The sequence below is a fragment of the Mus caroli genome, chromosome 4, assembly GCF_900094665.2.
Source record: "Mus caroli chromosome 4, CAROLI_EIJ_v1.1, whole genome shotgun sequence".
NCBI lineage: Eukaryota > Metazoa > Chordata > Mammalia > Rodentia > Muridae > Mus > Mus caroli.
Window position 1 is genome coordinate 96,952,849 of NC_034573.1, and position 27,524 is coordinate 96,980,372.

At 42.1% G+C, this 27,524-nt stretch overlaps 1 protein-coding gene across 2 annotated transcripts in view; it reads right to left on the reverse strand.

The window, feature by feature from the left end:
* The window catches only part of C8a (complement C8 alpha chain), a 60,158-nt gene that overhangs the window by 23,584 nt on the left and 9,050 nt on the right, over positions 1–27,524 (reverse strand). For both annotated transcript variants that reach the window (XM_021159830.2, XM_021159829.2), the window contains exons 2-7: positions 26,093–26,186; positions 23,224–23,368; positions 21,919–22,066; positions 15,813–16,002; positions 13,321–13,521; positions 12,442–12,682 (exon numbers count right to left, since the gene is read on the reverse strand). In XM_021159830.2, the coding sequence (XP_021015489.1) occupies positions 12,442–12,682; positions 13,321–13,521; positions 15,813–16,002; positions 21,919–22,066; positions 23,224–23,368; positions 26,093–26,155 (988 nt within the window). In that variant the 5' untranslated portion in view covers positions 26,156–26,186. The remainder of the gene's footprint in view (positions 1–12,441; positions 12,683–13,320; positions 13,522–15,812; positions 16,003–21,918; positions 22,067–23,223; positions 23,369–26,092; positions 26,187–27,524) is intronic.

A 27,524-nucleotide genomic window follows, 5' to 3' on the forward strand; every position in this document is an offset into this window, starting at 1 on the left:
GGTCCATCCATTTGGCTAGGAATTTCATAAATTCATTCTTTTTAATAGCTGAGTAGTACTCCATTGTGTAAATGTACCATAATTTCTGTATCCTTTCCTCGGTTGAGGGACATCTGGGTTCTTTTACTCCTTGTGGCCAGATAGCCTTCTTCTCTATTCATTGAGCCTCTTCCTGCTCTTCTCTAGCTAGGTTTTCCCCACTTCCTAGGGATCTCCATGGAACCTCTGTGCTTCCCTCCAGCACAGTGTTTAGCACATCCTTGAATTTTTTTTATTTCTTAGCCCATTTTTTTCAATTAGACCAGAAGCTACTGTTTGGTTAGGCAAGGTCCAGCACAGAGCCATGCATGTTCCATGCCCTCAGGAGTGCTCAGGTTCCAGCTAGCTCTACCATTTCTAGACAATACCACTAAAGCATTTGAGGAACCACATGTATTCTTGGGAGTTGTGTGAATCTGGGGGGGGGGGGAGGGAGTTTTGTGTGCTCTTTTAAAAAAAAGATGCAAACCAGAGCTTTGTCATAATCATGGTTAAATCTTGGTGTTTTAAAAAAGTGGTTTCCTTTGCTTTGTATCATCATCATCATCATCTCATTCCAACTATGTTCGGGGCGTGGAGGATGTGACCATATGAGCTTACTAGAGGAGGGTGAGTCTGGCGACCAAGAATGTAGTCTGAAGCTGTTAACTGGTAGTGTGACTCTAATTTATTTAACCCCTTTGTGCCTCGGTTCTCTGGTCTTGAAGATGGGAATAATGTTTCTATTAGTGAGACTCTGAAAAGAGTGTGCAGCACGATGAAGTATCCGACGTGCCTTCGCTCCTGTGGTTGCCTCACTCACTCCAGTTTCGTGACTAGCAACTCAAGAATCAGGTCTTTGAAAGCTAGATGTGCTTACTCAAATCTACATGTGCCTATGTCATCATGCCAGTGATGCTAGGCAGAGAAGCACTCATCACATATCATTAGGATCAATGGTGGTCCCCCAAAGGACCTTGCAAAGGCTGCCCTCCAGTGATGTCCTCATTACACAAGGAAACTCAGGGAGTGGTAGCCATGTGGTGTACTCACAACGGTAATATTAGGACTGCATTCCAGCCTTCTGCCCAGCTGATGAGAGATGACCTTTAGATTCTCTGCTTTTGCACTTTTGCATGATGATACTGGCCATGAGAAGGAGCAATGTGTAGGAGGCCAGCCTCTGAAGGGGAGACTCCATTAGCTGAAATCCCATTTCTGTCTGGACAATTGCTTGACTTCACCATGCTTCAGTTTGTCTACCTAGAAGGTGACTATAGTACAGTCCCCTCCTGGGGCTATGGTGAGATGTTATGTTAACAGCTCACAGAAATGTTATTCAAGGCCAAATACTGCCACTTATTACTGTTTTGGGAAGTGCTGCAGGTTCCTAAGGCTCTGAATTCCTGAGTCTCAATATGAAAGATCTTAGACTGTAGGCTGCAGGTAAGTTTGTGATGATAGGTTCTCTGCATCAACACTTTAGTGCTATAATCTGCTAGGACATGGGTGAGTGAAGCCAGTACAAGCAACACCCAGATTACAGATAAGTAAGCATTCAGGGAGGATAAACCAAGGTACCCAAAGCCCATGTCCTCCTGTTATATTGCCTGAAAAGCTAAGGGTGGGAAGAATTATGATACCACCTAAGATTTTTCCTTTAAGTGTGAAGCTATTTTCAATGATATTAGAAGTGGAAATTCAAAAATCAGGACAAAGTCAGAGGATGGCACTGAGTGACTCTCAATTCCATGTGTATGCAAATGACTTAAGGGGAATGGGGATGGAGCCAAGACACCAGGAGTCTGTCAGTCAATCAATACCATCCATCACTGTGAAGCCTGGTTGTCATGGTAACTGGGGGATAAAGCCTGGAGCTTGTTAGAATCCAGCTACTGTCTGTTCAGGGTGACTGGTTGGTTAGCGGGCACAGCAAAAGACCTGCTGGGCCATTCCAGACTGCTTAGCCATGAATATAGGACTCTTCACAATCACGTTTCTGTCTCCCTCACCCTTCTCACTGTCCAAAGGAGCTGTGACTACCCCTTAGGAAAACATGCAACTCTGCAGAGAACAAGGAAAGCTCCAAAGAATGCGTGTCAAGTTAGGATTCTGATCTGCAGTGGGCTTTAGCCTCCATCCTTGGGCAGGACTCTGCAAATTTACCAAACAATGGAACCCATCTGGAAAGAGGTACATGCTATAGAGTGAAACATATATTTAGGTCTAAAGGCCACTGAAGCTCTTAAAGATAGGTATCCAGCCCAGAAATGGAGAGATAGAATGATTGTTTAGAAGTCTTATATGAGCTAGACAGAAACCTAAGGTTGAGTATGCATCAGATAGGCAAGGAAGGACTGAGAGGGACTGCAGAATCCCAAAGAGAATGTGAGAATGTTCAGGGATGAATGTGTCTCAGTATATCACTGCAACCTAGATGGAGGTTCAATGAAGTATGGACAAGACCAATGCACACTTATATGCATACTGACGGTCTTTCCCAGCACCAGGGACCCTCCAGGTTAGTGCTCATCTTTTTATGCCTTTTGTAGTTGGATATTTTCTCTGGCTTTTGAAGCCCACAATGACTTCATTCCTGGCCACTGTTGTCATTACTCTTCCTAACATAACCCATACAGGGCCACGGCCTCCTCAACTGAATCTAGCATGAAGCAAGCCTGGACGCTGGCCTGCTAACATTCACCCTTCCTACTTGTTTCAGCCACTCCCATGCGACTCCCTGAAGGTTTGAATGTCATCAGAGGCTGAAAACTGGAAAAGGTAGGAAAAAAAATGGGTTGGTCTCTCCTTTGTACTTTTGCTTGTGTCTGTTTCTACCCTAGAATGGTGTTATAGGGACCTCCAGATAACAGCACAGTGCTCTAGGGCAGGGATCTGGCTCTTTCACCTCTATGTACCAGAAATCACAGGTGCTCAGTGCAGATTTACAGTCTCTATGGCTGTCCTGGGCCCCCAGCTTGCTAGCAAAACATTTGGGGATGACTCATTTGTGAGTTTATCCCTTATAGCAAATCCCATTAATAGTATATATTTTGTACAAAGTTCTAGATAAATATATAGTACTGATTATCTTTCTTTGGAGAGTGTCAACTAATATACTTCCTGGTGCCTCTTTTGTGGCTATTGGTGATTTTCCCTTATTAGTATGGTTTGGTAGATGTGAATAATCAATGGAGCACAGCATACTAAGGCAGAATTTTTAATAGTCTTTTGGCTATCTGTAAAAGTAAGAAATACATTTTGCATTGGGATCCAGCCTCCACACATTCAGCTAAATAAAGTTTTAGTACTTACTTATTATATTCTGAGTGACACATACGATTCTGCATCGTACCATATTTTAATGTGTTGGTCATAATTTAATGCTATTCTAGTAAATTTCTTTGACAATCCACTAATAGGTTATATTCTGAAGTTTGCAAAGCCTGGGGGATACAACATCTTTGAGACACAATAGAATTGCTGGTTAAGATTACAGTTTCCAAGACTGACACCTGATTCCAGTGATACATAGATATACATCTTTGAGATAGATGCAAGACACTGGGGAAATTATTGGACATTTCTGAACATCAGGCCTTTGTAAACTATACATTTTATCTTACTTTTTACAAATGCCTTCTCATTAACTGAAATAATGAATTTTAATTTATTAGCCCCGTGTCAACCTCTCAGCAGATGCCCAGTAACTGTTCGTTGGCCTTACCACCGTGTCTATGGTGTTGTATAACATCAGAATGAATGGAAGAATGTATCGCTGTATGGGAAAAGGGATACATATTTGGAAGATATACAAACTCTAATTCAGAAGACCTTGGATCAGCACTGAGTCACGTTACAGTGTTTACTTAAGCTCTTTGGGCCTCAGATTTCTCTCTAAAAAATTAGAGGAAATAATAACACAATTCCTCATGAAACTATTACAGAGATTAATTTGAATACCAGATGTGATTGTATATTTGCTTTACAAATATTAGATGTTACTACATGTAAATATATTTTATTAAAATCAAATACTTTGGTTGATTCTAGGTACAGTGAATGAAAATTTAAATCATTAGTCACTTTGGGTGGCCACTCATTTGGCTACCCAGAAAGTAAATCATCCATGACTATAATCAGGTGATTATAACAAAGAGAAACCCACTGCCTTCTCTGGGCCCCCTGATGAGCGAGAATACTTATTAATCATGTTGGTATCTGGACAGTGCCTCCCATGTTAAGTGTGTTTAACAGATGTTTATTTAATAGAGAGCTAAAGGGATGAATGAATAAGGAAGGCAGGAGGGCAGGAGGAAGAGCCAGGGAAGCAGTAATTAATTCTACCCTTGTGGCTTGTTCTAAGTTGTGTGTTAGTGGTGGTCAGCTGGCCCAAGGACCCTGATGGAAGAGGATGATCAATGAAGGGTCAGATGAACTACACTCTTGCTGGAAGGGCCTTTCCAGGGTCACTGTTATCTGGCATCCATCAGGGGCAGGGATGATGGAGAACACACACTGATTCAGACAGAGTTGTTAACACTTTGAAAGATAGTGATGAGAATCCAAAGTGACCTTGACAAATGGGAAAAACAGACCCTCCCAAACTGGATGAAGCTCTGGAGACAGAAATGAATGACCTTGATTGAAAAACTGGACAGGTTGGGGGAGGAGACATGATGGCTGAGGCTTCGGGTCTACAGCCGAAACATCAGCCACTGCGGGCAGGACATAATGTTAGTGATTTCCCTTCTGTTTGAGCAATGTCTCTGTACTGGCCAGCTGCAGAACCCTGTGATATAGGTCTTCTTCTTATCCCCACTTTACAGATGAGAGAACCGTTAAGATTACGTTCAGAAGCTGCAAGGCTGGGAAGGCTGGGAAGGCTGGGAAGGCTGGGAAGGCTGGGAAGTTGGAAGGCACACAGTAACAATGTCACTGCCATGCTCTGACTGTAATTCATCCCCTGAAGATGAACTCATGGTGAAATTCTAGTGTCAATATTGTAGTCTGGGGGGGGCAGGCTCTCATAAGTGACAGTGGATGCATTCATTCTTTCCCTTCTGTGTACCCGCTTGCCTTTTGATTGTTCTGCCAAGTGATGGTGCAATGTGGACTCTTACCTATGCCAGGTGTTTAAACTACCTGACCTCTAGACCCATGAGTTCTAAATCGAACTCCTAGGTAAGTAACCTTGTCAGGTATTCAGTTATAGATCCAGAACATGGACAAAGACCAACAACAACTTCATAGCTCAAGAATGGCTAACACGTCTGAATTTCCTTATTAGGCTCTGGGCCAGGTGCTGATTTCAAATAAATCTGTGGTGCTAGAGAGATGGCTCAGTGGTTAAGAGCACTAGTGGCTCTTCCTAGTATGAAGGGACCCACATTCAACTCCCAACATGCACAGGGTGGTTCAAAACTATCTATAAGTCCAGTTCCAGGAAACCTGACACCCTCACACAGACATACGTGCAGAGAGAACACCAATACATATATAAATAAAAATAAACTAGTAAAACGAATCTATAAAGTGCATCTTTCATTGTCTCATTTGGAAGAGAAGGGACATGCAGTTCAGAAACATTAATAAATGTGTCTGTGGGCCACAGGGCTGATAAGTGGCAGACACACACACAGCCCGGCAGTTTGATTCAGAGCTGATTTTATTGGAGGAGTTGGTGGTCTAGCAGTTCGTATAGCTGCCTTCCAGATCTGACTTTAACATTTTCTGAGCACTTACTGGAGTCTGAGCACTACTCTAAGTGTTCTTTACAAATAAGTTCATTTGCCCATCCTTAACCATGAGGGGGAAGGATAATATATCCAGCTTACAGATGAAATTGGATTTTGTGTGATTAAGTACTCTACTCAGAATGGCACAATTAATGAATAACTAGTCCCATGATTTTAACTGATCAATTAAATAATCATATCAATATCTTGCATTAAAGGGGGAAATATCTATTGAATGTTTACCATGTTATCATGTTCATGAAATCATTCTTGAATAAACCTTTACTGCCATCCTCATTTAGGCTTTGAAGCTGAGAAGTGAAAGGAGCTCTGGTAGTAATTGGTCAGAGTCACCTAGAAGGAGACTGCCCCCCCCACCCCGGGTTTTTGACTTAAGTGTTTAGACTCTTTGCTACCACAATAGGTCTGTTTCTTAATTCAGATGCCTTTTGTATCTGACTGAGCCCACATGAAATACCAGTTCACAACAGTAACTACTGTTTGGATGGTACCTTATTTATCATAGTGCTTTAGGCACTGCTGTATTGGTTAATTCTCACACTGTCTACCCTCTCTCCCTTATTCTTGGGATAGACTCTCTCTACATAGACCAAACCTGGCAAACCTTTTCCATCAGTCTTCTGAGTGCCGACACCACCACACAAACTGCATAGTAACAAATGTCACAAGTCCTTAACTAAAAAGAAGGACTAAAGCAGACCACTGCCACATCATTCATTCCCAACGCCATTTGTGGGATATCCATCCACCATTGCCACTTTCTTCATCTAATTGTCCCTGGGGAGACGGACAGAGAATGCAGAAAGCAGCACAATCAGTGGTAGAAGTGGACACCCAGGGGAGGTAGAGAGAGTTTGTGAACACAGGAGTGGTAACCAGTGATGGATGGGGAGACAGAGAGGAAGCCAACGGTATTGAAAGACTGGGAGTCCTTATACAGGCAACTGTCATGGAAAGGTAAATGCGGATTTTAACTCAGAAAGTACTTTTAACCTGCTAAAACTAAGAAAACAGATTTCCCAGGATCACTGATGAATGAGAAAACTCATGTGAAGTTACCTGGGATGGTGACATAATAAAGGTTGGTCACTTCCTACCTGTCAGTTCTAGGAAGCTGGGGAGTTCAGAGGATGATTGCACAAGGTGAGAGGACAGCTGTGGTCGTTTCTGACAATACCATCAAAGACTAATGTCCTAAGCATGTCTTAATCCAACCAAGATTCACTGTCACATGACCCAGATCTGTCATGTTCTTCTACTTCACTTCTTTATCTCCCTCACAAACTCAGCAAAAGCCTCTAAGTGATCTCCCCGAGTCCACCCTCACTGCTTTCTATCTGTGATCCACAGAGCAGCCAAACAGTCTATAGTCAAGTGGGTCAGACCGTATTGCACCCAGATGGACATCCATGTCATTGCAGATATGCTCCACCCTTCTTTCTATTGTCAAGGGGTCTTTGAGAGGCTTTCTATAGTTTTAAATGTTGTTTATTGCTTTTAACATATATACATATATATGACAGTTTGTATGTGAGTATGGGAGCATGAATATAGGTACCCAGAGAAGCCAGAAGTATCAGCTCCTCCTGGAGCAGGAGTTACAGGAAGTGTTGAGCTGGCCAACATGGATGTTGGGACATGAACTCGGGTCTTCTACACGAGCAGTATATGCTCTGTGGCTTAGCTATCTCTCCAGGCACCACCTCTTAAAACCTTAGTCCTTTCCTGATATTCTTCCCTTTGCTAAAAGGCTTCAGCACGCATGCCTCCTTTTACTCTGAAGCCGCTTACACGTCTTCCACCTGCAGGGTCTTTCTCAAAGCCACTCACTTTGCCCAGAATGCCCTCTCCTGCTTTGGTATCTCCTCATTATACTTTACCTCTTAGCATGGCTTAGATTTTAATCTCCTCAGAGAGACTATCTCTGAACACACAGTGAGTGTTCTTTGCCAATGCATGCCGTCATTCTCATTTCTACACCCTGTTAATGTTCTCTTATATACGGTCCTTATCATAATTTGCAATTTTGTTGGTACCTTATCTTTGAGCTCTATGAATTGAACTTATGTTCCATTAAGTGCCCCTTCTGTTAGACATCCTGGATAGGGCACATTCATGTTTCAAATGGATGACTTTGATATGGAAAATATACCTGTTTGTACTGAGGAAGATCAGATTAGATAGATAGGTAGACAGACAGACAGACAGACAGACAGATTCATACACACATACATAGATTCATAGATAAGTACATAGGTGATAGGTAGTAGGTAGATGGGTTGACAGATGATGGATTCAGCACCAGTCATTAGATCCCTGCTATGGTCCATGCACTGTGCTGGGAAATAAATCTGCAGAAAATGACAAAGCAGAAGTGCCTGCCTATGCTCACATTTCAGAAAGAGGGAGACCATAAACAAACAAGTATATCCATGTGGTAGTGTGTTTTATTAACTCGACACAAACTAGAGTCACCTGGGAAGAAGGAACCTCAAATGAGGATGTGCCTACATAAAGTTAGCACATCTGTGGGACATTTTCTTAATTGCCTATTGCCCACTATGGGCAGTGCCTTCCCTGAGCAGGTGGGCCTGTGCTACATAAGGGTGGTTGAGAAAGCCAGGAGGAGCAAGTCCGTACGCCGTGTTCCTTGTTGTGTTTGCTTCAGTTCCTGTTAGAGCTTCCCTCAGTGATGGATTGTGATGTGGAACAGTAAGTCAAGTAAGTCCTTTCTTTCCACACTACTTTTGGTCATGGTATTTATCACAGCCACACAGAAGCTGGCTAGCACAAGTCAACTAAGGAGTGGGTAATGATTTCCTAAATTTAAGATAGAGCCACATAACGAAGAGGGCCTTGCCTCCCTGGTCAAGATGGGCCTCTCAGAAGTGTTGGTTTTGACACTGAGGCCTGAGTAGCAGGAACACTGCCATGGAAAACCTCAGAGGGAGGGGCAGCTGAGACAAAGGGGACAAGCAATAGGAAGAGCCTGGGTTAAAATGAGCCTGCTACATAGAATTCAATAGAACAGAGATGATGACCAGAAAGCAAGAGAATAAATGAAAGGAAAAAAAAAGCCCATTGAACTCATGCAGGAGGTTGCAACAGAGCCAGGAGGTCAGATGTCTACCTGTACTTTGGAAGAAAGCCAAGAAGTCTCACTAGGAAGGTAAGGGATTTAGGATTTGCAATAATAAAGAGCACCTGGTATACAATACAGACACAGTAAATATATGAACAAACAGAAACGGTGAGGAAAGGGCAGAGGCAGGCCAGGGTGGGTGGCACCTACACAAGGGCTACAACGGTGAGCTGATGTCTGTCCAGGGAAGGAAGCATCAGAAAGAGAACATGAATGGAGAGGAAGCAAAAAAAAAAAAAAAAAAAAAAAAAAAAAACATCAGAATAGGGTCAGTGAAGTGTGTGACCTATGTCAGGGGACCTGTCTGCAACGTGACCACATTCCAGACAAGTCAGAATGGAGAGCATGCTCCCAGCCCAAGACAAAGGGAGTGTCAAAGAAGGAAACAAAAACATATCCAGATCCACAAATTCAGGCCACAGATATAATGATTCCTGCAGTGGGTAGCCACGTGAAGCCCTTAAAGAAGGTTTAGGATCACAATGGAGTCTTATGTTGCCTCCCCCAAATGCAGTATATATATATATATATGTTTGAAGCATGGTGCCATGCTATCTTTGGGGGAAAAGCATTTGATCTAAAGGACATATTAGAAGAAAACAGCCTTGTGCATCCTCTGGGACAAACCCAGAAAGGATCTGAGGCAAACCCAAGGACAAAGGAGTCGCCATGGCAGAGCAGTATGTTTACTGAAATTGTCCCAAACCAAGGTCAGCCATGAGTGTGCCCCTCTTAGAATGTCTAACGGAAACCGTACTTAATAGAATATAAATTAAAGCCGTAGAGATCATGAAGGTGAAAAGGGCAGGGACAAAGAAGAAGTAGAGAGAGAGAAAAAAAAGACATATACCTAGCAAGAAAGGGAATGTGGGGTCTGGGGGGAGCGGGGTGGGTAGGGTGGAAAAGAAGGCAGAAGAAAACAGCCAGACATCAGATAGGGGAAAGGGCGTTCACGCTGCTGTTTGTCAAAGGGAAAGAAGGTAGAGATGGTTTTGTTCTTTGTAGGTTAATATGTAAATGACATTCTGATTTATTAGCGGTCTCCAGCAGATGAGGTGATGATTAGCACATTTCCATATTTATAGAAAAAGCAACACTAACTTTTTGGATTTATAGAAAATCAGCCCTTCACAAATAGCAAATTGTGCTATTATCGACATATGGTTTTCTATAAACAGAGCTGAGGTAATTATCCCGGGACAATTTGTCGGTGGGCTCCTTTTGAATATTAACCACTTTGGAAGCCCATTTCTGCCCTACATTATTTTACAGAGGAGGGGCACCAGATACCCGAGGCAACTCATTAGTAACCCAACACTAAAGATAGGAGCCTAAACCACAAGAGAAACACTATAGGGCCAAGGCCCTGAGGTCAGATCCCTGTAGCCTTGGGCAAAGTAATTCACTTCCCAGATGAGCCTCAGTGCTCTTGTGGCTAACATTTGTACAACACTATCCTCTATGTGTTGTTACAAAATTAAATGAGAAGATAAGGAGTTATGTGGGGAATTTAATACTTGCTCAATAATGTTGATTCTTTTTCCTTCCTCTCTTGCTTTTTTGAATTACTTGAAAAGGGACTCACTTAAATAGATTTTGAAGCTCTTTTTACAATAATCTTATGTAAAAGATTATTTTACATTTTGTATTTCAGTATGACAGTGCACATATATATATCTTTATTTAACTGGAAAAGTTTTCCCAAATCAATGACTTGTCGTTGGTTCCTAACATCTACTATTCTGTTTTAGGTTTTATCCTTTGTTATTGATGCTATTCAAAAATGTCCTTGTAATCTGTGCACTGATTTTGATACCCGTTACTGCATTGCAACCCGCAGTTTGCAAAATAATGGGTAATGGGCACCATTATATCCTAGGCACAAGTATAGTAAACTTTCAGAAGCATACCTTGCATTATCCCCCCCCCCCAAAAAAAAGTACATACATAGAAGAACAAATTAAAAATGAGCTAGGCTAGCCAAGAGTCTGAGTTAATACTTCCTATCTTGCTTTGTACATTTGCTTTGTCTTGGGCCTGTGTGAGCATTAAAGAGTCAGAAGAGCCTAGGGCACAAGGTTCTTGCTTTCACTGATGTTGCTATCTAGAGGGGGAAGAAATACTAGGAGATGGAAAATTATTTCAAAACTAAAGTGTGTGTCCTTTATATGAGCAGGTTGAAGAAGAGGAGTGGACAGCCTGGCATCTTAAAACTGGGCATGTGAACTTGGTTTTGCAATAGGGATGGATCTTACAGCCTATGATTGCTATGGGTTAGGTCAGTGGTTCTCTGTAGGGGGCACCAGAATCACATGCAGAGTCATGTGAAAACTCAGACAACTGAGTGTACCCTCCAATAAAGCTTCCTTTGTTAGGATTGGGGCAAAAGCTTGAGAATCCGCCTCTCTAATGAGTTATTGGGTAGGGTGATCACAGCCTGAGTATACGGCAGTAGTGTTTCCTTCAGGGCTGGGGTGAAAGTTGAGAAGTCATCTTTCTGATGAGTTATTAGGTGGTGTGGTGTGGCTGGCTTTGAGCTCACAGTGAGAACCACTGTCATATGGGTTAAATGAGAGTCATGAAGGCTGATGCTGGCATGCAAAGGCTTTCAGACACTACTCTTCATCTTTCAGGATGTTAATCATTTGATCTGTGACGTATTTATCTGTTGGTGGCAACCGCTAAAAGCAATTGGAAAGACTAATCCAGAAGTTGGTGTCATAAGTAAAAAATGAACGTTCAACCTATCACAGAAGGGTGGTGGTGGAGAGAGAGGATGGAAGAGAGAGACTAAGGACAAATGAATTTAGGTTTAACTGACTAACTGCAAAGAAGTTTCTTTACCAAGAACTCTATAGTCAAAACAAGTTTTCACAAAAACTCCCCAAATTCATTCTTTATGACGAGGTAACTGTAAGGGTATAGGAAGAACACAGTTTAGGGGACCAAGCTAGTCTGAGTTCAACCTCTCCCTGTGGTACTACTTAGCAAGACATTCTAATGACCCTTGCCTCCCTGGAAATGACAACACACTATCTCAAAGTCAGAATCAGTAGACACTAACAGCATGCTGTGGTGGTTCATTTTAACTGCCAACGTGACACAGTCTAGAATTACTGGTGAAGTCAAATAAGAGGTTGTCTAGATCAAGTTAGCCTGTGGGTACATCTATGAAGGATTATCTTGATTATTTTAATTGGAAAGGGAAGACCTGCCCACTGTGGGTAAACTATCCCTTTGGTAGAATCTGGAGTTCTATCTGGGTATATATAAGCATAAGTATTGATTGCATTCATTTCTCTTGACCTTTTGACTATAGATGCAATTTGACCCTTTGTCTCAAGGTCCAGCCACTGTCATTCTCCCCAGTAGACCAGAATCTGAAGCTGTGAGTTAAATCCTCTGTCACCTAAGTTGCTTTTGATGGGGTATTGTATCCCAGAAGCAACAAATGAAACTAAGACACATGTCCTTCTGTGTGTGCTGCCTGCCCACTGTGTATGTAGCTCTGGATCTACTTACCTTCAGTTTTCATTTTCTCTTTGTCAAGCACCATAACATATTCATAAATGCCACCCATGGTTCCAGATGTGATATAGTGGGTGCCATAGTCATTGATGAACTTGGCATACATGCCATAGTTGAACTGCTCTGGGAGCTCCATTAATGACTGCAGCATTCCTTCATCCAGCACAATATTGTTCCTTCTCATCTTAAACTGTGCAGTCTGTATCTTTGTAGACACTCTCATGAAGCCATATCTCTTCCGACAGCATCCAAAGGAGGCAAATGAATAAATAGATAAATAAATAGATAAATAAATAAATAAATGGAAAGAAACACAAGTTCATCAACACATAATAATACAGTGTTAGATTTGACAAGCATTTCTTAGATACCAGTGTAGGAAAGACTTCTCCCATGTATTCCCCTCTGTTCTTTGCCCACCCAGGTCTTGTTCACAGTATTGCACACAGAATAGGTACTGAGTGGCAAATGTCTGGTAGACAGATGAGCATACAAACCTTCTTATCCATTTTATGAGAGGGGGGTCTTGTTTTAGAAACCTAGTAAGTCAAATTAAGAACATCTAGCTGGTCTTCTTTAATCTAACCATTCTATGTATCATTCCTACATGTTCTAGGTAAACGTGCAAAGACTGGAGGAGGGGCAGAATGATAGGCATTCTAGTCTCACAATGCAGCTCTACTCCATTTGTGATGATGAGTCTGTGTGTAAAGGCATAATAAAAACCAAACACGATCACCACTGATCAGACGTTTCCAATTACACAAGCAAATTAAGGTTCAATTGCTACTGTACTTGTTAATGCAATTAAGGTAATACGTGTTCAGTATAGATTATGGGATATTGAGAGACACAGACTTTATGTTTTAATACCTTCTCATTATACTTGTCTAACTTGTTCAGGAATAAAGATGCTTTGGACCCGGATCCAGTCACCTCTACTGAGACAGGACTTTTTGTTGGGGCTACGCCGATGGTTACACCAGCTGAGAAGGACTTGCCATTCTTTATGTGAAAAAAAAGATCATTTGCATCATCATAAAACTCTGAGGAGATTGAAGTATCCGCCAGGGCCTGAAAAGAGAAAACTAGATGTTAGCTTTGTGCCTGATTCTTAACTCATGTGTGCCGTCAGGTTCTTTGGTTTGTAAGATGCCTGAAGATTCCTTTCAAAAGCGAATCCATGCATCAGATTGATCCTCACTAAAATAGAGAAAATCCAACAATGTTCTACTTTGTGTTAAGTGGAACTTCTGAAATATTTATTCACGCACTACATACACACCTGCTTTTCCTGCATGTAGACAGTTGTGTTAAAACATTATGTTCAAAGGACAGACTTTCTTGAAAGTGAAGGGGTGTTCATCATTTGTGAAGCCCCCCCCCCCTGCTTTAACTACAAAGAAATGCTGAAATCTAGAGGACTTGGCGTTGACCTACATGGAAAGTGGTCAAGAAGGCCAGGTGGAAAGTAATAGACCCAATAAGTGAGGCTGCTCACAAATGTCCAGTTATTTCTTTCCACACACTCAGCAAGGTTGCATTTCCCAGGTGACTTAAGCCAGGCCAGTATTTTATCCTATATTTGAGCAATAGACGTACAACTTCAGAGCTTGTGAGCCTGAGAGCTTGTGCTGCAGTGATCCCTGAGCGTCTGGGATGCTCAGACAGATGGACAGGTACATTAGCCATAAAGACTCCAGAGCCCTGACTCCAGCTAACCTATCCCACATTGCCTGGCACACAAACCCCAGGTCTTCCTTGAAAGTAGGAAAATGACATCAGTGTGTTTCAGCTTAGCTCTTCAGAGGTCCAACAGAGGTGGACCACCAAACTAGAGAAGCAGATGTCTTAAAAACAGACCCCATGTCAGTACCTTCCATCAATACTTTTCTCTCAACACATCTTGGAGTGGGGAGGCTGTTTGTAGACAATTGCTTATTCCATCTGCCCTTGTAGATGTGTGCAGATCTATGTATACAACTCCATACATGGAGTGTATATGTCCTCTGTCCTGAGTGATACATAACTTGGTCTTAGTTTGGGTAGATCTGGTGAGAATATTGTCTCTGCCAACTGGTGCTGGACTGGTGCCAACTACTTTAGGACTGAGACTATATTCCTTTGTGTTTTCCTTCTAATATCTAAAAGGGACACTGACGTGTGAATCTCATGTTACTGCTATGATGGTTAAGTAGGAGAACATACATAGATCTGGCCACACAGAGCAAGCTTTCCGTGAGATTGCAGTATGAACACTTCCCCACAGGTTGACGGTAAGAAAACGTGTGGCCTTGAACTGGTTCTGAAATGTACTGTGAGCCACTCAATGTTCTGAGTGACTGGGAAACCACAGAGGTTTAGAAATGGAAAGTGAGACCATCAGCTGTTTCAAAGCAGTTTTGATTTGGGGGTGGAGTAGGGAGAAACAGGGTTTCTTTGTATCGCCTGGGCTGTTCTTGAACTACTTTGAGATTGCCTCTGCCTCCCAAGTGCTAGGATTAAAGGGATGCACTACCACTTACTTACCCAGCTGTAAGAAGACTTTGTTGAAAACAAAATCATTTTTTTTTAAAAAAAGGGCAGCTTAATTTTTTTTTGGTTTTTTAAATATTTATTTATTTATTTATTTATTTATTTTATATGAGACTGTAGCTGTATAGATGGTTGTGAGCCATTATGTGGTTGCTGGGAATTGAACTCAGGACCTCTGCTCGCTTCCACCCCACTCACTCCAGCCCAAAGATTTAATTATTATTATTATATGTAAGTACATTGTAGCTGTCTTCAGACATGCTAGAAGAGGGCATCCGATCTCATTATGGGTGGTTGCTGGGATTTGAACTCAGGACCTTCAGAAGAGCAGTCAGTGCTCTTAACCGCTGAGCCATCTCTCCAGCCTGCAAAATCATATTTTTAAAAAATTGAAAACGATAGATATAAAGCACTCTTGGTGAAGCCCGTAGAGGGGCCATGTGTCAGAACTCCACCCCTCCGTGTCTTAGTCCCACCTCACAGATTAGGAGAGTGGCCCGGGGAGAAAGGGCAAATGAGTTGTTCACAATCCTTTGTAGTTAGAGTTTAACAGAGCCACATTGTCGGATGGGGCTGGAGAAGGCATCCCAAGTCTGTTTCACTAGTTTGGAAATGGAGCCAAGGCTGAGCAGGTGGGTCAATGTGTATGCACTATGGCTCCCCTACACTCCCATCTCATCACCTTCAACGATGAACATACATGTGCAGCAGGCCAGAAGGAGCCTTCAGTCACCTCAAACCCTATGGAAAATAAAAGCCTTCAGAGCAAGCTATCTCCCTGGACAGGTGGCTTCTGCCATCTCATCCTATACCGCCTCCATCAGACTTACTTCAAAGTGGTACTTAAGGAAGTTGTAGGGCTTCCGAAAGTATTTCTCATCCTCCCCATAGTAGAGGCGCTCACAGGTGGGGTCGTACTGCAGCTTTTTCCAGTCTCCATTGTACACAGTCTCACACTGGCCCCCATAATACTTAGCATCGTAAACACTCTGGGCTTCTTCTTGAGTCAGGATGTTGTACCTAAGTTGGAAAAGCAGAATCTTGAAAAAAAAAATCTTTTCAAAGGCAAAGAAAATGCCTTTGTTTTCCGATCTCCCTAATGCTGTGACCCTTTAATACAGTCCCTCATGTTGTGGTGATCCCCAGCTATAAAATTATTCCTTTTCTACTTTATAATTGTAATTTTGCTACTGCTAGAAATTATCATGAAAATATCTGGTATGCAGGATATCCCATAGGCAACTCCTGTGGGCGTCAGGACCTATAGGTAAAGAACCACACTGCTCTAGAACATACTGTAGTTAGTAGGTTGAGAGGTGGTTTTTACCAAGTACTTTGATGGAGCCCTGGGGTTCCCTCAAGTAGTCAATGCTGAAAGACTAGCTGGACTGGGCCTGGGTCCCAGGTAGCTGTTAGCCAGAGCATCTGGACCAGTGTCCTTAGGAGGCAGTTCTGATTATCTGTTAAGTTACAGGGTAATGGGCATGGTTTTTGTTTGTTTGTTTGTTTTTTGTTTTTTAAGAATCCAAGCATAGAAGCCAGTTAAATTAGTGCCACAGACAGCTGTGTGAGCACAGGCAAATCATCTCGTCTCTCTGCCCCACTTTAGTCATCTGTTAACAGCAGTTAGTAAAAGTACTTCCCTCCTAGAGTTAGCTACACGGAATCCATGTTGAAGTATCATAGACAGGCTTGGCATATATCACACTGAATAGACACTGTCATGGTTTGAGTGAGAATGGCCCCATTACCTCATATATATAAATGGTTGTTTCCCAGTGTTTTGAACTATTTGAGGAAATATTAGGATGCATGGCCTTGTTGGAGGAGGTATGTCACTGGGGATGGGATTTGAGGTTTCCAAAGCCCACACCATTCTAGTCTAGTTCTCTCTCCCTCGTGTGGATCAAGTGTAAGTTCTCAGCTACCACTCCAGCACCATGCTTCCTACCATGAGAGGTCATGACTCTAACCCTCTGGAATCATGAGCCCCAAGTGAGACACTTGGTTTTATAATTGCCTTGGTCGTGCTGTTTTAATCATAGCCATAGAAAATTAACCATGATGGATATCCTCTGCTGCTAATTTTAGTATTAGTTCAGGAAAAGGTTCTGCTACTAAAAAGTGAATTTGAATAACCATATATGTGTAAGGCTCCAATCTTTAGAAAATTCACTGTCTTTGAGGCAGCCTGGAATGACAAATGTGCACACGGTGACTATCAGGGAGATCCCTGGGTAATTTCCAGCTCTGCCACTTACTCTAACTAACTGTAACTTTGTCACCATAGTGTAGACATCAGGAATGATTAAGAGTTCTAAGACTGGACAGAAATGTCTCTTGTGTAAAAGTACTGCTTCTTCCTGCCTCCTAAATTCTTAAGTAGCCTTTGAGACTCAACTCAAAAGTTGTCTTTTGAGTCGTTCTAGTCAGTGCTTCCCCCTAACCCCTGTGTTCCTGGCAGTTGATACTTACCTTCTGTGTGGCACTCATGTGACTGTTCATGCACTCTGTGACAGGCACAAAGGCCAAAGAGGAACAAAAGATAAACTGTGGCTACAATCTACCTCAAAGAATAAGCCGATAATTACATAGCGCCTGACATGCCTTATCAATTCAATGTATGTGAATGCCCGTCTTCATTTCCTTTCTATGTCTCTTTTCTTATTAATAAAAGTCATGTAATAATAGCTATGATCAATTAAATACATACTAAACTAGATGTTTAACATACATTAACTTTAGATTTCATGACAACTTGGCAAATGCAGAAGTTGAAGTGGAAGAAAGGAAGAAAGAAAGAAAGAAAGAAAGAAAGAAAGAAAGAAAGAAAGAAAGAAAGAAAGAAAGAAAGAAGAAAGAAAGAAAGAAAGAGTAATTTGCCTATCTATAGTCACAATGGATTTCTCCCCAAGTTGTTTTTGGCACTAAATTCTGTTTCTGTGCCTTTATCCCCATCCTGAAGTTTCAATCTGCCATCCACTGAGCAAGTTTCTGTTCGTTGTTTAAAAGCACAGCCTCTGATACACACCAAATAAGACCTCAGAGCAACAGTCAGCCTCAAAATTGTATGTAAACATTAAGCCTACTACATTTGGAAAGGCTCCAGTGGAAATGAAAAGTGTAGTAAGAATTCTACCCTCTTAGAAATCTACGCATGTGCACAAAGGACACACGGACCAGGATAGTCATTGCAGCACTGTTTCTAAGAGAGAAAATGGGAGTTATGGTTCAAATGGGCAATGTTTTCCACAGACTCATGTCTGAATGATTAGTTCTCAGTTGAAGGAACTTTTTTGAGAGGTTGTAAAACATTTTATGTGGGGCTGTGACTGGGGAAGTGAGTTGTGGGATGGACTTGGAGGTATGTGGTCCCTCTTTTTGTTTCCTAATCCATCAAGAGATGAGCAAGTAGCCTCATGATGTTACCATCACATCTGTAAGACACCCCCATTGCCCAGACTCCCACCCCCCAAGATGGGCTGTACCCTGAACCATGAGCCAAAATTAGTGGCTCCTCCCCTAAGATGCTTCTTGAAAATAATTTGGTTGCAGCTTTGAGAAAAGGTAGCTAACAGGCTGGAAAAATATCTGGCCATCTTTCAGTGAAAGATTGTTAAAGTATATATTCTATGATTACATTACAAAAGTCAGCAAGCATGTTTGTATAAAGGTAGTAACTATATCGGGCTTTGCAGGATATGGGCCCTAACCGCTGCTACTTAACTCTGCCGTTTTAAGGTGAAAGCTGTGTCCTAATAAAACTTTATTTAAAAAGACAAGAGGATTTCTGCCTTCACTCTATTGTTAACCCTTGTTGCAGTACTTCATCCCTTTTTAAAAACGGTATACATAATATGTGCTTGAAGAAGAAATCTTCAAATGTCACGTAGTGTTCAAGGTGTCTAACAAAAACCCATTATTTTTCTTGTTTTTGAAAAAGGCGGACATAACATTGGATGGGGAGGAAGTAGGGGGGGGATCTTGGATGAGTTGGCAGAGGAGATAGAAACATAATCAAAATGTGTCATAGGAAAAACATGTAACTAAGAACAAAAAGGGGTTAACAGTATGCATGTCACAATCCAATTTCCCTAACATCTAAATTCCCTGCATCTAAAAGGCATAATCATAGAGGCTTGCTTCCTAGGCAGTATATGGTGTTAATCTATTTTTAAAGGTAAGTTGGAAATCCTGCACTGCATCTTATCGAGGTCAGCTCTAGGGAGGGAAGGGACAAAGAGCCACTGGGTCTGCTTCTAGCATGAAGATGGAGCACATGAAGACAGTTTTTGCCTCTCTCTCTCTCTCTCTCTCTCTATATATATATATATATATATATATATATATATATATACATATATATATATATAATGAATTTATCAATACATAAAAATTGAAACTAGGAAATTCTTAAATTAGTATAAGATATCAAAAATTTCCTAAGACCTTGAAAAGTACAGTTACATCAAAATGTCAACTGTTTGTTGAAGATAGGTCCATTTCACTGGTTTCTGTGTTCGGTGTGAGAGAAACATACTATTCAGGAAGTGTATCAGAACTCTCAGAATCACAAGAGAGCAGCTTTGCAGTCTGCAATGTTTTTTGTCAGTTGGAGGATATTTTTTTTTTTTACTTCAACATTCCATACTTCAACTCTGTTCACCACAGCCACTTTCTAAGTGGACAGGAATCCCCTTTGATTGTGCTGAGGACTAAATTTTGCTCTAAATGCTCAGGTTGGTATTCTAAGTATCAGAATCATAGAATGTGACGTCAGCTGAAGATGGGTCCCTTAAAGAAGTAATTGGGTTAAAACTACAATAAGGCCTTAACCCAGGGAATAAAGTTAAAGCTAGGATAGAGGCATGCCTGAGACCATGAAAAACCAAGGAGACGCCCTCAGAAGAAACCAGCCCTGCTGACTTGTATTCTCAGACTTCTAGTTTTCAGGGCTGTAATGCAGTACATTTGCTGTTTTAGCCACCAGGTGAGGGTGAATTGCTATGGCCATCCTAATGAAAAGAAACACTGTGCTCTGCATTGCACCTTGAGTCTACAGGGAGTACAGGATCCAAACCCATCTGGTGAGTGGGCTGGGGCTTCAAGAGCAATTAAGCCTTGTGATTGAGAGCTCATAGTATCCCAAGATGGGTTGTAACCTGATCAGATCACTTGTGACAATTGATTCCTCATCCAATCACCTTTGTGAAGAGGCAGCTGGTCACACTGATATGCGTCAAGGCAGCCTAAAGTCAGTGAGAAGCGAGAACACTGAATACACTGACAAAGAGCAGAGAGGGAGACTGAGTCCTACACAGTCTGTCTTCAAGGAGCTGATATTCTAGTTAGAGGACAAGGCCAAAGGCAAAGACAAAGTAGCAGGAATCTAGCAACACCAGACTATTGCCATGAGCTAGCTCTTGGACTGGGGACATTGGAAGACTGAGATGACTAAGAATTCTGTACCTCCACTGGTAGCCACAATAGTTGTCTCCATCCCTGATGGTTGCTGTGGTGGTCCATATGAAAATGCCCCCCATAGACTCATAGGAAGTGGCATTATTCTAGGTGTGGACTTGTTGGAGTGGGCGTGGCCTTGTTGGAGGAAGTATGCCACTGGGGGTGAGCTTTGAGGTTGCAGAAGCTCAAGCCAGGCCTAGTGACTTACTGGCTCTTTTTGCTGCCTGCAAATCCAGATGTAGAACTCTCAGCTACCTCTCCAGCACCATGTCTGCCTGCACGCTGCCATGCTTCCTGTCATGATGATAATGGACTAAACCTCTGAAACTATAAACCAGCCCAATTAAATCTTGTCCTTTATAAGAGTTGCCATGGCCATAGTGTTTCTTCATAGCAATAAAATCCTAAGACAGCTGTATGTTAGACTAGTAACAGAAGATGTTCTGTGAACTGTAGGTAGGGACTATGGTTGCCCAGGCATACCCAAGAGCAGGTGAGAGACACTCCTAGATTCTCCAGAAATCATGCCCTGCAGTCCTATGAATGGGATATTTGGGGTGCTTTAAAAATATCAGATTGGTGCCTTAAACTTCAGAAATCAATTTTTTCTTTAGTTCTAGAGACAAAATCAAGGGATTATTTTTAGGTTGGTTTCCAGTTTTTGGGCCTGCAGACAGATGCTCTTTTGGTGTCCTTATGTAGATTCTTGTCAGTACAGTTGTGAAAATAGAGTGCAGTAGCTCTTTTTCCATTTCTATGGACACCAATCCTTATGGATAATTCAACCTGAATTATTCCCTCAAATCCCTGTCTGCAAATGTAATCACTTTAGGTGCATAGGGTTCTGACATAATTGTACAGGACCACAATTCAGTCCACAGCACTAGACAAGAAGTCAACCATATTAGGATATGAATGAAGACACTCTAGAGAAAAAGAAACTGATTAATGTGCAGGAAGACAGAGCATGAGGCATGTGGGCAATTGAGCCTGGATGTAAGGTGTATGGTGAAGATAAATTAGAATGGAGGCTAATTTCAGCTCAACAGAAGAACTGTGGTCTGAGAAGTGACTCAAACAACAAAGAGGGTCAAGGTTCTGTCTCACGAAGAAGCCCACTTTCTTTCCAGAGTGTACCATGAGCAAGGATGTTAGAAAGGTCAGATGCATCTGAGGAGAGCTGCCCTGGGGGACATCTAGGAAGACTTTATGGAAGACAATAGCCTTGAAAATGAAAGAAATTGGGCTGAGAGGAGAGGGACTGTAGACAGGGAAGGAGGACCCTTGGATAGGAAAAGATAGAAAGTGTGAGTGATATCAGATTACCAGGGTGGTGCAAGCTCCCTCAGGAAACAAGAGCTACTTCCAGGAACTCTTCAGAGGCACCTTCCAGAACAGGTCTATTCTGCCTCATTCCCATAATGAAAAAGGAACCATTTGCCTCTCTTGAATATCCCCAAGATGGCCACTTACCCCAAGGCTGCCCTTTCCGATCCTGGGATTGGTTCATACTGACGGCAATGATCCTCAATGACCCTGACATCTTCACAGTCGGACTCATCAGAGCCATCCAGGCAGTCGTTATCTCCATTACACACCAGGTGGCGTTTCAGGCAGCGACCTGAGCGATATGAGGCTGAGGGGGTTTCCTGGACCGAATTCCTCAACACTGTTGGTTAGTCATGAGCCTGGCCTACTTTTACCCTCCTACCTGTCCTGTTCTCTCTGCTTGCACTTCCTCTTCCGTCCTCCCGAATTCTCTAGTTGTGTGCTGTCCACCCAGCTTGCAGTCTCAAATCCAGCTTCCACATCAAATCTACCTGTCATCCTCTGAAATGCCAATCGTCCCAAACCATACTCTTACTCTATATCTGCCAAGGGTTCCCACACTTCCAAATGCCACAATCTGAACCCTGTAACCTCCCTTGTTCCAGGTTATCTTGGGGGCTCATCACCCAACCTGTCTGTTTCTAAAGCCTTTATGCCTCAAAGATTCTGGAAAGATTGTAAGTCTTGGAATTCTCATTTTTGCACATGCATTTTCCAAATCTCAACTCAAATGCCATTTTAAGGACTGTCCTGAGTCCCTAAAACATATTTGGGTACTCCCTGATAGAGAATTGCACACACTCCAATAGCTATCCCATGATACTATAATTGACCTCTTGTAGGTCTCTCTTATAGACAGATTAGGACTACCTCAAGGTCATGTACATTGTTTTTAATTTGCATGTTAACAGCAAATGGTACACTGACTAGAGCATACTATGTACCTAGTAAGTATTTGTTTAATAAATGTAATCTATTAATTTCTGTGAATTGAACTTTTCCTTAATTAATCAAAAATATATGTATAAATGAATCAAAATTATAAGGGTAGCTCAGCAGTTAAGAATGTGTGTGTTGCTCTTGCATAGGACCTGACTTCAGTATAGGACCTGAATTCAGTTCTGAGCACTCATATCAGCTGGTGGCTTATGTCAGAAAGACTGTAACTTCAACTCCAGGGGATCTGAAGCCCTTTTCTGGCCCGTATGGGTACCTGTGCTAACACATGCACGTACCACCCTCCTACACATACATACACATAACTTTTTAAAAACACAACAATTGCTTTTTCAGTTGTATGGGTTGCTAGCTTGACTGAAAATGCAGATTACTGGGCTCATTCCTGAACCCCCAGCCGTTAGGAGTCAACACTGTAACCAACTCCCGAAGACTTACTTTGCATAGTGTGTTTGACTAGTGCAGCTGTTGTTGTATTGGCATGCTACTCACCTGTCTCTCTACACTGGAAATCCTGTCCACACTGTGCTTGCCTTAGACAAGGTGTGGGGCTGTCACAGCTGGCCTCATCCCAGATATCACCACTGCAGATGGTTCCTCCAAACTTGCTTGGCTGCAAGAGGCTCCGGTATCGGTACTAAAATCAGAATGTGAACCAGACATCGTCTTGTCAATCAATCAGCCAAGATCCGTGTAGGCAGGTCTCAGCTCAACATAAGGAATAACTGTTGGATGATTGAAAGCTGCCTTCAGGGCTGTCTTATAAGGGGACACATGAGCATGCACCGTGGTGTTCAGACAAAGGTGGCACAGTTGTCAGCTGGAATTCCGAATAGGAATGCAAAGTATGGAATGAAAGGCTGGGACGAGCACATTTTAAAGGCCCTTTACATCTCTTCCCGTATTCAACCAGTTACATATTCAAGTGTTTATCTATCCAAGTTCATGGCTTCCCTCCTCTGGATAGCCTTCCCTGACTTGATCATGTACTCTTTATCTCCTTGTCTTTCTTAGCGCTTGTCAAATAAGGTGATGACTTAGCATCTGCCTATTTGCCTGCCTTGCCTACCATCTCTGAGGAATTCTCAGACTGAGATGGAGCAGTGATAAGAAATGAAGGAAGGACAGCCTTAGGAGAGTGGCTTCACGTGTTCAGGTACACTTTTAGAGGCCATTGCTGTTTCGCCTTTGCAGGGTTTTTTTCCCCCCTTTTTTCTCCATGGTATCTCCTCTTTACTTAATATGCATCTATATGATCCAAATAGGGGTAGTCTCCTTCTTGCCTCCAGTCACAGGGGAAGATGGATAGGGCTCTCTATTTGCAATAACTGCTTCAGGGATTGTTCTTGACAACCTGAGCCAATAATAGTTATCTCTATTGATTCTGCTTTGGGGAAAGTGACATTTCTAGAAATTATAGGCATCAAGTAACTACATGCCTACGATGTAGGGAAATATAAAGATTAAAGAGGAGACGTCATTCAGTACCTGACTCGAGCCTTGCCTACAGGTGAGTAAGCACTTGTTGATGTAAGGTCAGGAAGGATTTAAAGACATTGCCAACTTGGGGGTCTAGATTTTTATGATAAAGGCTTTGTGGAAAATGTACAAGGGTCAGAGAATGGTGTAGAAGCAGGAGGCCAAAAACTAGGATATGGAGAGAAATGTGAGGTCTCATGGCCTCCTTCTAGAAGTTTAGAATCCAGCTGAGATAAAATATGTAATAATACAAATTACAGTGCATGGAAAGTAGCCATGGACTGATTGACAATGATGCTAAGCCCTGTCTTGGATCTTGGCTCAGCAAAAGTCCAAGAATGTTAACAAGTCAGAATACAGAGTTGAGCATCTATGAGTTGCTTCTTGAATCTATGAGTTTGCCCAGATTTAAGTCTCAGGTCCATCTTTCTCAGTATTCAACCTCTTGACAGTGGACATTGGCGCCCATCCTCCATTTGCCTGTGAAAGCCAAGCTAGACAATGTGTTTATGTAAAGCATTACTGTTCTAATGCAGTCATTACTGCAGCACCTGGGACAGGGGAAGCACTTGATAAATGGTGACTATTAATGCCATCACCATCCTTTCTGTAGTGTCTGCTCTCGGAACAATGGAGTATGCCTCCAGGTTCATTTCTGTCCGTCCTCTGTTTACTAGGTGCCATCAAATAATGAAGGCTGTGGGTTGTAGGAAGGCAAGTGTCGATACTCCCTGGGGGACTTCTCTGTGCTGTTGCCTGTGGCTTGTGTCATGAAAGCATAATTTCCTTTTCTATGTAGTAGATAATGTTTCTTTCCAGAAATTCCCATCTTTATTTGGATGACTTTTGAGAGGGTGAAGCGTATTTATTAATAAATGAAACAAAGGTGGTCTTTTAGTTAAATAATTAACGGGATCTAATTTCTTAAGGATTACTTCATAGACACATATATCTTTCTAAGTGTTTAAGGAAGTAATTCAATTTTTATATAAACTGTAAGAGGGTCCCTTGTGCAATCTGCTACCTAAACAAAAACAAATGAGGAAAAAGAAGGCTTAATAGGTTAAGTACCAGCCACCAAAGGGTATAACTCCGCATCTGTAAAAGATTTTTATTTCCCCTTATTTGCAAAACATTTTGCTGAAAATACTAAGGGTTTTGTAAATTGGGTTTTCTCAGTAGCCCAAAATGTCATACTTTCTTAAAAGAAGGATTTACAGGGAGGTTGAAGGCAGACACAGGGGGTTGAGAGTGGGGGGAAGACACACAGAAAAGGAAGCAATGTGTCGAAGGGAGGAGAGATGCAGCCACAGGCCAAGGCCTATTGACAATCAGAAGCAGTAGCTGATGCAAAGCGCATGTTCTCTCCCTTGGAGTCTCCAGGAGGACACTACTCAGATCTCTTTCACTTTCCTCTGGCCTCCAGGACCCAGAGGACAAATGTCTGTTGTGTAAAGCTACTATGTTTGTAGAAATGGATTATTGTTGTCTTGGGAGATTAATACATGTCAAGAGACATCTTGGCTCTTTATCACTAATCCATCTAGCAGTCCTTCCAGATGATCCTCATCAGAGGACAAGTGTTGCCTAGGACCCAGAAAACTTCATGGAGCTTCCGTGTATCTGTGTCATGGTGGCTATTTTCCTGTGTCATAACGTGGACACTTTCATTAGCCGAATCTCATGATATCTTATAAACAAAAACAAGAGAGCCAGACACAAACCTCTCTGCCACCCAGGTACCTGAGGTTTCCAAACACCTATATTCAGATCTAGTGTCTCCCCAGAGCCCTGGATTTATAATCCTCACTGCCTATTTCCCACTGATGCCTAATGCACAAATCAGATGAGTGACACCCTAAGGTGCTTCTAGGTGGCTTACCTTTTTATCCTGACATGGAAAACAATCTGTCCATTTGTACCAGTCACTCAACTGACAGGACATTGCTTGCAGGGTCACAGCTCGGGTGACCCGCCTAAAAAAAGATAGAAGACTCAGTTTTGAGATTCAAAACTAAAGCAAAAGAGAAACTTGTACACACTTTCCTGCTGGTTAAAGCATGCTTTATCAGAAATAAACTAATAGTTATCATGTTCCCGTTAAAGGTTGATATGGTACTGGGGGGGGGGGTTAAATAAATGACCAAGACAGGCAGTTTACAAGGACAGGCTAGCCCCAGCATGGCTGGAGCTGAACACATACATCCCTTTCCCTGCAAAGCAGTTGGTCTCTCTGCCCTAGCAATACATTCTGTAACTAGAAATGAGCCAAAGTGGTTTTAGTTGGAGACACAGTCAGGCAAATTGTGTTCTCAGAATGAGATTTTAGGGGTTTATGCATGATTGCATGTGCATGATTAAAGCTGTGGGATGCAAGACCCATGTCTGCACACAAGACCCAAATTTCGACTTGTCAATCAACAGTTATGAGAGTAGAGACCACCAAACCCTGCCGCTAGCAAACTGCCTTCTTGAACTTGTGAAAGGAAGCCATGGGATGTAACCTGAGGCTCTTGAGCAATCCTGCCGAGCCTGCTGCTCCCATGCAGGGTACCCTGCACCATACTTGTGAGTAAAATCCTTCACTACATTGCTAGTTGTGTGTACTCGTTCTTTGAACAAGATGCCAAGCGTGTGAGATATAGCCAGTCCATACAACAAGCACCATCAACATGATTACATCTTTATCAATGTCAAATAGCTCAAATGATTATCATTTTAGAGTAAAAGTCCTCAGGGTGACTGAAAAAATTGTTTTTCATGAGCCAAAGAAGCAGAAACTTCAGTGGTTAGACACAAATTGAGGCCAGGGTCTGGCTTCAAAGACTTGTGGTACTTAACATGTCTAACCTGTTGTCTCATTGGTAAAGCTATGTTAAAATAGCATTACCCAACATAGTTACTGAAAGTACATAAAAATATTCATAAAATATTTGCTAAAAAGTTGTCTTTAAGTACTGTGTGTTGCGGCATTACCTAGACCATTTCATTTGATCTTTATAATCATCCTAGGAGGTAAATAAATATCATGTCTCTATTTTATTTTACTAGAGACAGAATCTATGGTTATATCTTAAATTGAACTTCTCAACCTCCTAAATAAGATAAAAACAAAACCATTTGGCCCTAAAGTCACAGGGCCTGGCTGAGGATGCCATTTGGTGGTAGAGCATTTGCCTCTCATGTTCAACCCCAAGCACTCAGAAAGGCTGCCAGTTCCAGAAATTGGTGATAGATTCCTGTACCAACTAAAATGAAGGGGGGCTTTCATTTAGAATGCAAACGACTGTTCTTCCTCCAATCAACCATCATGC